We start from the raw sequence: 10,537 nt of genomic DNA on the forward strand, positions 1-10,537 counted from the left end.
TTATTTAATAAAAGTTTTACTTGCTAAGTAACTGGGGCTCTACTTCATCGTGTTAGTTGCATCTGCTTTTAGGTAATGCTTACACTTGAAGACATTGCCAAAGCCCTGGGCTAATTTAACAGGTCACATGGGGTCAGCAAACAGGCCTTGGTCCACAGAATCCAGGGACCAATATTTCTTCACAGAGAAAGCATCAACACATAATACCAACACATTAAAAACTTGTTTTATTAAACTGGAGATTAAAATTCTACTTAGAGGAAGCAAGAGGGTTCATGGAATCCAAAATGAAGTGGTGGAGGAGGACGTCCCAGGAGGAGAGACATTCCAGGACATCCTGTGCAGATGGACAGGGGTTGAATCTGGGGCTGAGAAAAGGCTGGCTGCAGTCAAAGCAGACAGGTGAGGCTGAAGGAGGAGGGCTAAGGCAGAGTGAACAGTGGGAAAGATCTCTGACTGATGGGTAGCAGCAGCAGAACCATGGCTGAAGCAGATGAGAGACCACAGGTCATGTTAGGAAAAGGGGACTCCTGTTTGACACCGCTGGTTGAGTGGGATGGCAGGAACATGATTAGAAGGGATGTAGGATGAGACTGTGCATCCCTTAGGGACTGCTGTAGTTGTAGAAAGTCCGCAGCACCTGGTTCCCGCTGCTGGGGAACAGAGCCCAGAGGCAGCAGAGCTGCTGCAGCCACCGCGGGTAGAAAACCTCGTGTGCCCGAGCAGCTCCACCCCGGACGATGGCGAGCGCGGCCTCGGGAGCAGGGGAGGCACTGAGGTGCACTTTGCCCCTGCAAGGGAATGGGCAGAGGGTCACTCAGAGCCAGGCTGGGGTTTGAGCCTGGCACGCTGACCCCACAGGGCTTCCTGTTCCATAATGAACAACCCCTGTGATGTGCCCAGGGAGGTGCACTCTCCCCAAACAGCCCTCTTAGAGTTGCTGTGCATTTTTTTGCATGCTCTCAAGAAGAGATGTGTTCCTGCAGACAAATACATACCTGGTGTACTCCAGTGCTGAAGCAGTATCAATCAGGCCCAGGATGCACAGTGTGACAGATACATTTCTCCTCTGCATGATGAGCTCATGGCGCAGTGAGCCGAAGAATCCATCCAGTGCAAACTTGGTGGCAGAATAAGAAGTGGTGAAGGGAGTGGGCATTCTCCCTGGAAAGGGGAAAGAGAGAATGGAAAACACCAGAAAACTGGGTGTAAGGAGGATCCATGGAGAGGGAATCTGGGAAAAGATGCAGCCTTTGCCATACTGTATCAACTCCTGTTCAGGTGAGTCCCCTTTATATATTAGTACACATATTATTATATTATTATATATTTATTATAATATTGTTATATACTATGAAAAGCACAGTTTGTGTTTAGGAGTTGAACAGAGAAATATGAACAGTATACATGAACTGGGAACCATGGCTTCTACTTCAGGTGAAGTCACCAACCTGTGAGGGAAGAAACAACCACCAGAGCACCTCTGTTCTTCTCCAGGGTGGGAAGAGCTGCTGTTGCAAGAGCCACATAACTCAAAAAATTCACCTGGAACGATAAATGTAGACATGGAAGAAGGTAGAGGGTTTGAAAGCATGAGCCAAGAAAGTCTGTAATAGAGTGGTCAGAAATGGAAAGGAGCATGGTTTGGAATTGTCTTTTCAAACAGCAAGTGAGAAAAATCACCTCTAAAGATGGGGACAAACATTGCATCCAGGAGTCTTTCGGATTCCAGAAAAAGCAGTGAAGAAGATTCAGAGCAAAGGTTATTCCTCGGCTTTAACATATTGTCACAATAACAATTGTCAGATTTCCTGACAAGATATAATTAGCTGTCCCTGTTTTATGCTATTCTTTACTCTGCAACCCCTACCAAAGACACTGAGTCTCAGTCTGATCCCCTTTTAAGTTTCTTTTGACTGAATTCAGACTACAATGAAGGACAAAATTCAGCATATCTTCAGAGCTTGACTGCTCTCTTAAATTATAAGAATTTCTTACCTACGTTCCTAAGTTCCCGCTCTCCAGCAAAAAGCCTCCTTCCAAAATGAAACTAGTATGACCCACCTGAATGAAGAAGACTGAATCAAGAAAACAGCTCTTCATTTCCATGGCCCCAAAACCTGGCACCAGGGTGATTCTACAGGAAAACTCTAAATCTGTGAATAGAGACTCAAATGGCAGACACCATTTCAAACAACTTTGTGTTCTGCAATTGTGCACTTGCCATAGACCTGTAGGAAGTGCTGGCTGCTCACTTACAGACCTTCCTGAATTAAACACAATTGCCTGGAACTGCCCATCAATCCTAAACCCCTGGGCTAAAGGGAGGTAAGAAGGACAGAAGGAAGGAGAGAAGTCTAAAGTTCTTCCTAAACATTCCTCTTCACAAATGTACAACATCTGAGCAAAACACCTCTCTAGCAACAAAGCCTCCAAACTGCTTGACTTCAAACAGGAATAAAGTAAAAGGATTGTTCTCAACCATTGCCACAGACTTGGATTTGCCTTGGAGCTTCCCAAAGCTGTCCCAGGAGATGCCAGGCTCACCCAGTTCCAGGTGAGCTGGGAAGCCTCACCTGCATGAGCCAGCGGGTGTATTCCACATCTCCAGTCCACTCCTGGAAACGGTTTGTGCCGATGTGGTTCAACACGAGGTAATCCAGGCCCCCTTGGACAGCAGGAAAAACAGTCACACAAGGGGCCCATCCCCTCACCATCAACCAGAGCCAGGAGGGCTGAACCACTCCTTCAAAAGGCTGGGAAGTACTTTACTATGAAGACAGATTAAATATGCCCACCTGGGAGCAGCTCTGACTGCTCCTCAGGAGTAGAACTGAAAGGAAAACTGACAACAACTCCCTGAAATGTTGTTTCAGCATGATTCAGGCTCAGAACTTAGTTCTGGTGGTACATTTATGTCCTTAACCCCTTTCTCAGTTCAGGGAACTAAAGCAGGAAGCTCCTACTAGAATGAGAACTGTGCACACAGCTGAAAGCCAGAGAGATGCCCAGGATGCTTACCCAGCTTTTGGACAGCAAACTGAACCACCTTTTCAGGTTCTGAAGGGGAAGACATATCTGCAGGGATATAAAATACTTTCTTTGCTCCAAGTGTCAGGCATTTCTCCATCACCTTGAAAAAGAACACAAAGATTAAACTATTTGGAAAAAGAATAGGGGAAATGTGCATCATAAAGCACACACCACAGTCAGTGAGAGTCAGTTCTGGACATAGACACACTTTAATTTAAAATCCACTGCTGTTTGGGCTGGAGAGCTCATTCTGCATCCAGACTTTGAATCTGCATCCTGCAAAGAGTTACCTCTAACTGTCTGCTTAAACAATCTACTTTGGGACAGGATCAAGATTCACTGGGAAAAAGCAATCTTCTTCAGGAGAAATCTTCTGGAACAAGGGTTATGCTTTACATTAAGTTCTTCTCTTTTTTCCAAACTAACTGGAAAAGAATTCATCTTTCATAATTCCTTTGCTATGCTGAGTGTGTGAATGTGCCTGGCAATGATATGCACTTTTAGCTATTTGCTGAAATAATGCCTTCCAGTCATTAGGAACTATTATTATGCTCACTGTCCCAAATTCACCTTTTGCACCATTTCACAGTGAAGAACTTTCCTTGGAAGTCACACATCCCCACAGTTAAAGAGTTACCCTTTCTAAATATTATCCCTTTTCATAATGTACAGATGAAGGAGTCTCATCTGTTTGAGTTGGTGAAAAAGGCATTTAACCTACAAAAGGTCTTGAGTTTTTAACAAAACAGCTACAAGTAGAACAATTTGGACTCTGAAAAGCTGCACAATATTGCACAGGAGTTGTAGTTCATGGAGAATCTAAAATTGAAGATGACCCATAAGGATCATGAAATCCAAATCCCTGCTCCTCACAGAACTCCTTCAAACCAAACCATATCACTAAAAATGTGGCCCAGATATTCCTTGAACTCTGACAGCCTTGGTGCCTTGACCACTTCTCCCTGGGGAATTTACTCCAGTGACTGGTCACCCGCTAAGTGGAGAACATTTTCCTAATGTCCAACCTGAACTTTCCCTGATGCAGCTTCACGCCATCCCCTCATACAAATAAATGTTCTGGCAGTCAAAAGCTCAGGCACTGCATCTTCTTGTACAGGCCAACTTGTCTTCTGGGTTTATGCTTAACAGTTCCAAAAGAAAATTTATCATGCTGACAACTAATTTTTTTGTTGGTTTGGTAAAAGCCTGACTCTCTCATGTCTTCCCCCATAAAAGGACAAGGTTCTTACCTTCTGCAGCACAGCTTCCCTTCTGGCAGTCAACACAATTTCAGCACCAAATCTGGCATAGTGATATGCTATTTGCTCTCCAATCCCAGCACTGGCTCCAGTCACAAGAACACGGGCACCAGACAGGCTCTCTTTTTTATGGGAAAGAGAATAAAAGATACAGAAGTAAGTGAAGAAAGCAGCAGAGGAGCTGCCCTTAACTACTGGCAGAGCTTTAAAGAAAGATGCACCTAAGTGCTCAAAATTCTTGGTGCTTCTCCAAAACTGGAAGAGGCAGGACTGATGATGCAATGACATGCCAGCTAGCTGTGTCACAGGGCCTTTGCTAGACCAAAATCTTTCAAGAACCAAGTTGTTTTTCACCTTCTAAGAAGCTGTACAACATAAACCAGAAACCAGGCTATGTGCCTTCTACATATCATTTACTCTTTGCCATCAGTCTGGAGACGCCTCAGCCCTCTTGTGCACACTATAGAGATGACTCTTGACACCAAGGAATTTACAACCAAAACATAAAAAGAGCAAGGCAGTAGCAAAGTGCCATTTTCCCCCCACAGAGACAGCAAGATCCCTGCTCTTAGACCATTTTGTCTTCCTCTTTGTTTCTTTTTGTTTCTGGGAATGTAACATTGCTTTGGGGCCATCAACTCTTCTAAGACTGTGGGCAGGAATGAGACCATCAGTCAAAGTTTGGAAATTCAACCTCTTCCCTTGTGTGACTTACACTTCAGCTTGAAATCATCCCCCTGGTGAGCCTACCTGGGTTAAAGTCATCTCCCCAGAAGAAAGCTATGAGCCCAGCTACAACCCCTGTAGCACAAAGCACTTTTCCAATTGGCTTCATATCCCTCCAAGCTGTGAGGAACAAAGTGAAGTCTTGAAGCTGAGCACTTCAGCCAAAATGATACTGTGCTCTCCTTCCTCTGATGCCCGGAGCCAACCTGCGAGAGGCACGTAAAGGCTTTTGTAGAACCGAGAGCCCACCTGAGGGGTCTCTCCCCTGGGAGCCACAGCCACCTTGGTCAAGAATAAAAAGGATCTTTTACCGGCAATTCCCACAGAATCTGCTCTCAGAGCCAGCCTCCACACACCGCGAGCCTACAGGAGGAAAAAAACCCCTCGTGTCTAATCTTAGAGATGTCTTAATTCATTAGACTGATAACAGTTGGCAGCAGTGACCCAAAAGCAGCCGGATCTCGGGAGGGGGGCGGCGGCAGAGCCCACAGGACGGAGCCTTGTCTGGATGAGACGAGCAGCGGGATAAGCTGCTCTGCCACCAACCACGCTGCGACACGGAGCGACAAAACGAGCGCCGGGGACAGCGACACAAAGGCTCAGGAGCCGCGCCTGGCCCCTCACGCCCTCAGCCCTGCCCGGCCCCTCACGCCCTCAGCCCTGCCCGGCCCCTCACGCCCTCAGCCCTGCCCGGCCCCTCACGCCCTCAGCCCTGCCCGGCCCCTCACGCCCCTCACGGCGGCGGCGCGGGCGGGGCCGCGCGGGCCCGTGACTGTCCCGGTCCCGGCCCCGCCGCCGCCATGGCCGCCCGCCTGCTCCCCGCCGTCAAGTGAGTCCCGCGGGCCCTGCCCGCCCGGCCCGGCCCGGCCCCCGCCCTCCCGCGCCCTCCGCATGGCGTTTCCCCCCGTACTCCCCGCCCGGCCAGCGCCTCACGCCGCTCCCGGTGCCTCAGTGCTCCCCGGCTGTCCTCGGCCCGTCCCCAGGCCCGCGGCCGGCCCTGTCCCTCGGCTCTGCTCGCCTCGCTCTGCGCCCTTGGCCTCGCCTGCCCCCGCGGCCGGCAGCTCCCCGTGTGTGTCTGCACACGCCGGGCAGGGCTCTGCCGCTGGCTGGGGGCGAGCATGGACACGTAACATAAGATCGGGAATAGCGCGGTGCTCGGAGCTGGGCGTACACCCACAGCGAGGGAGTGCGGAACGGTATCCTTGGGGGCGAACAGTGCATCTTAGCAGGGAAATCCCTTTTCCCCGAAATGCTTGTGAATACGCGACTTAAAAAATTGTCTCTTGTCAGCTCTCTTATATCTGTCTTAAGTCCCACTACTGCAGTACCGCTCTCTGCCAAGGTTTGGGTTGTCCCCTTGTACAATAGGTTTTGCTGTTTTTTTAAAGGGATAACACCTCTCTGCCCTGTAAGCCTGGGAAAATCAGTCACCTCAAATCTTATTTATAATGAAAATGCCGATAAAGGTCAAATATTCTCTTCCCCTTCCCTTTGGTAGGTTGCCATCACAGCTGTAAAAACTGGTGGCTGCACATCATGCAGGGAAACTTTAAAAGCCTTGGCAATACAAACACCACGGCCAGGTGTTCACTGGACTGTAATGAGCTTAACAAGATATTGGTGTCTGTCAGATTTGTTAGATAAATGTCAGATTTATCATTATCATGGATGGCTTGGCCACTGCAAAATCCCTTAGTTGCTTTTAGCAGGGATTGCCAGTGATTCTCAGGCTTTAAAAGTGGCACATGCTCTTGAGGAACTTAACACTTTCCCATTTTTTATATTGAGAACCATCACTGATAAAATGTGAATTAAGTGTAATTTCAAGGGGCTGACAGGGAATAGTTGTCCTAGGAAGGCAATGAACATAGACAGGTATTTTTCTGCTGATTTTTGCCTGCAGCAAGACAAGAGATTTCTTTATCAATACCCTCTTTTTGGCAGTCACAACCACTGAGAGAGATGCACTGATGGTCAGAACACAAACTGAATTATTCTGCTTTCAATTCTTTCAGGTTTCTGATCAAAGGAGGCCTGGCTGGAGCTGCTGTGTATGTGGCATATGATCAGGGGCTGCTGGGCAGTGGCACAGAAGGTGCTGAAGCATTCAAAAAAGCTCAAGAAACGCTGCCTCCAGCTATCCAAGAGTGGACAAATTACCTGGGCTGGGAGGTAAGGACTGCTCAGGTGATCCCTGCAGCACAGACACCTCCTCTGAATGAGGAAGAGAAAATATGGGGGTGATATTCTGATTCCAGTGAGGCTGGCAGGAGTTGAAACTGGATTTCATGTCAAAGAGGATTGAAATGGAAGGTGAATAAAGTTCTAAATTTGGGGCAGAGACATTGCTCACACATGTTATTTCAAAGGAGAGGAGTAACCAGCCTATGCATGGTCAAGAAAGGGATTGCAAACATGGTCTGGGAGGTATTTCACTGTATAGTGGTATTTCTAAGCTTCTTCTGGGAGATCCTACATGTTTTCAAGAAATGACAATGAAAATACTATCCTCCCAATTTCTTACATTGCTAACAGTTCATCAAGTTGAATATAAATTGCCTGAAGAGGCTCCTCTGAGTAGTTCTTAGTTTTTAAAATCCTCAGATAAGAAGAGGATTTCTGCTTTAAGCTTGAGAAGCATTTTTCCTATTACAGACAACTATAAACTAACAGCCATGGAGATGTTTTTTCAGGAGAACCTAAATGATATGTTCTATCTTTTGCACCTACTTTATATTGCAGGAAAGAGTAAAGCCCATGTCTGCTCCCTTTAGAGGCTTACAGAGAGTAAGCACCCAAGTATTTTTGAGATCTGAGGTCAAGAGGCATTGACAAGGTGATGTGAATTCCAAGTGAAACTCCTTGAGTGCTGATATTTTGTCTCTCTCTTTCTTTCTAGCTCCCACCCACTCCAAAATTTGATTTTTCCCTCTCTGACTCCTGGAATAAAGGTAAAATAAATGCTCACTAACTGAGTCTGAACTCAGTCTTTGGCTTTTCAGAAGGGATGAGCATTCCCATTGTTATTAGAATTTTAGACATTTTTGTTTGAAGGCCAAAGCATGTTATAAATACCTGATAATTTATAATTTTTATGGTGCAGCAAAGAGTCTTCATGTAATTGTGGGGACACACAATCCACAAATAACTGCCATGTCCTGCATCATCCATAGAGTCTGTGGCAAGGCCAGAAATAAAACAGGACTTAACTGAATTCCATCTTATAATTGTCTTAACTCATGTACAGGCCCTGAAGTTGGAATTTCTGAGTCACAAATGCTCAGGGCTTAAAAGAGATCTATAATGGAGGTGTTGGAAATTGGGAAATTTGGCTTGAATGACGGTGATCTTGGGGTAATTCTCTGCTTTCCTTGCAGGAGTGCACACAGCTATGTCTGCCCTGTCCGTAGCTCCCACCAGGGCCTGTGAATACACAGTGGAAGGTTGGAAATATGTGAAGGATCTTGTGAAATGAACCCGTTCTCCAGGGTTCAGGATTCTCTCAGTCCACCCCTCTGGAGGGCAGCTCGGCCGTGTAAGGGCTACAATAAAAGACTTTGGAACTCCCATTTGTATTTTGGGTTGGTTTTAGCCTGCAGAGTGGAATAATGGATTTGACTTAGCAATGATCCAAAGCTCCAGGAATCACAGATCAGTTGTGATGAAGTGATGGCCATGTGCTGAGGAACAGCTTCTGTTCTAAAGCTTGGAAACGAAATAATTATTCTGAAGCTGAATTAATCTTGAGGGTGAATGCCATCTAATTCAAACCAAGCCAACAAAAGTTCAAACAAAATCAAAATTCCAAGGTAACAGTAAAAGATGGCCTAGGATGATTATACAAGCACAGGGGAGAGTAACTGGACAAAGTTTATCTGAATAAAACCTTTTGTTAGCTTGCACTATGCCCCAGGTGGCAGACTCTGCATATTTTCATTTAACATGGATGAAAACTTTCATGAGTTCACTTTTTCAGTCACAGCCCAGACAAATGTAAGGAGCACCAGTGGCCTATTTTACTATTGTAAAATAAAGTTATAAATTAATCGTGTTTTTAACACTTTTGGCTAGGACTGTTATAATTACAGAACGAGTCAAAACACAGCTGCCAAAACAGGGAACAGCAGGAGGGGAAAGTAGGATGAGTCCTCACTCAAGTCAGGAAGCAAATTTAAAACACGAGGATGAAGAAGGATTTGCAGTTTTGTTTCCTTTTTAAACAAATAGATACATGATGAAGCCAACTGCCCAGAGATTTCAGAGGATTTGGCTAAGATGCAAATGGCTTTAAAAAGTTCTTTAGTTAATTCCTGAAGGATGGGTCCATCAACAGCTCTTAAACCTGATGGTCCAGATGGAAGCTTCAAGCTCAGTAAACCTTGGAGTTGTGTCCTGCAGGTGTCGGATGCTTCACTGCACCCCAGAACTCAGATAACCTCTATTAATGCCCCATTTCTTCTCTAACTTTCCATGTCCACTGCTTTTGAAGCAGCACAACTTTGGTCAAAGGTCTACCCCCACTTCTCAGCAGGCCAAACCTCCTACTAATGAAATTCTGACATTCATCTAGAAAGCTCTCTCTGGCTTTTGCTACAAACCGAATGTAACCACTTTGAGCAAAGCACACCATGTACAAACAGAATACTGCACCTCTGGCATGCTCAGAACTTGAGTTCTCCATGCTTTTCAGGATCTTCTGTACCACTTCTTTGCCCTTTGATGATGGCTCTGCAAAGCTTCGTTGTTTTAATACGCTTTCTACATTGATGAATGAAAAGGTATCTTCAGGCAACTCATAAAAAAACCCTTCTCTAAAGATCAAAAAAACCCAGTGATCCTACAAATGCCAAGTGACAGCGTTTTTTTTCCTCTTGGCATCATAAAAGCCATTTTAAGGTAAGGCTAAGGTCATGCTCCAGAAGTCTGCACAAAAACAAATTCCAACTTGGATATGACAACAGATCATTTGCACCAGTCTCGATCATGTCAGTTCCTCAACACAAAATTATGCCAAAGCACAGCCAGTGGCTGCTTCTAAGGAAATTACGGATTGCTAGGTAAAATTTCTGGGCTGAAAGACTGGTGAAGTTTTGGACTACCCTGATGTATCAGAAGCTAAATAAAGTGGTCCTGACAGGCACCTGCAAGAGGGTCACAAGCACCTCTGTGCTGTCTCTTACAGCTGTGCTGCTATCACAGAATGTAACTCCCTTCTCACACATTATACTGCACATGACACCAGATGAAAAGAATTCTTCACCACATGCCCTACAAGCTCCTGTGGCAATTTTGCAGTGGCAGGTCCTTTGACAGCTGTGATCCACTAAGGTTCTGTCACAGTGGCACATGGTTCCATGGCTGGTAACTGACAGCTCTGAGGTAAAACAGGATTTCACTATTTCTGGGAGTGCAAAGGGACACCTGTAAGGCATTCTGACAATTCATCTTTGAAATAAAGTTATGGTTTAACATATAGCTGAAGAAATCTGTGCGACAGGGACTGCTGAAACAAACCCAAG

General features: G+C 45.9%; 2 protein-coding genes across 3 annotated transcripts; one reads left to right on the forward strand and one right to left on the reverse strand.

Annotated features, from left to right (window-relative positions):
* Positions 1-115: 115 nt before the first annotated feature.
* HSD11B1L (hydroxysteroid 11-beta dehydrogenase 1 like) lies at positions 116-6,202 on the reverse strand. Of its 2 annotated transcripts, XM_005531224.3 has the most exons (9): positions 5,952-6,202; positions 5,330-5,381; positions 5,043-5,224; positions 4,284-4,414; positions 3,022-3,133; positions 2,577-2,668; positions 1,452-1,545; positions 999-1,164; positions 116-791 (listed from the first exon to the last, which is right to left on the reverse strand). In XM_005531224.3, the coding sequence occupies exons 3-9, from the start codon at positions 5,125-5,127 to the stop codon at positions 605-607; spliced, it is 867 nt and encodes a 288-aa protein (XP_005531281.1). In that variant the 5' UTR covers positions 5,128-5,224; positions 5,330-5,381; positions 5,952-6,202; the 3' UTR covers positions 116-604. The 2 variants fall into 2 exon arrangements, with proteins under 2 accessions (XP_005531281.1, XP_087923747.1); XM_088067621.1 differs by lacking the exon at positions 5,952-6,202 and having other exon boundaries at positions 5,330-5,651.
* MICOS13 (mitochondrial contact site and cristae organizing system subunit 13) lies at positions 5,784-8,587 on the forward strand. The gene is made up of 4 exons (XM_014259951.2): positions 5,784-5,847; positions 7,034-7,190; positions 7,918-7,969; positions 8,396-8,587. Exons 1-4 carry the CDS (start codon positions 5,819-5,821, stop codon positions 8,491-8,493), a joined length of 336 nt encoding a protein of 111 aa, XP_014115426.1. The 5' UTR covers positions 5,784-5,818; the 3' UTR covers positions 8,494-8,587.
* Positions 8,588-10,537: the final 1,950 nt, after the last annotated feature.

The sequence above is a fragment of the Pseudopodoces humilis genome, chromosome 28 (assembly GCF_049639895.1).
Source record: "Pseudopodoces humilis isolate 2021_Gansu_Grassland_sample_001 chromosome 28, ASM4963989v1, whole genome shotgun sequence".
Taxonomy (NCBI): domain Eukaryota; kingdom Metazoa; phylum Chordata; class Aves; order Passeriformes; family Paridae; genus Pseudopodoces; species Pseudopodoces humilis.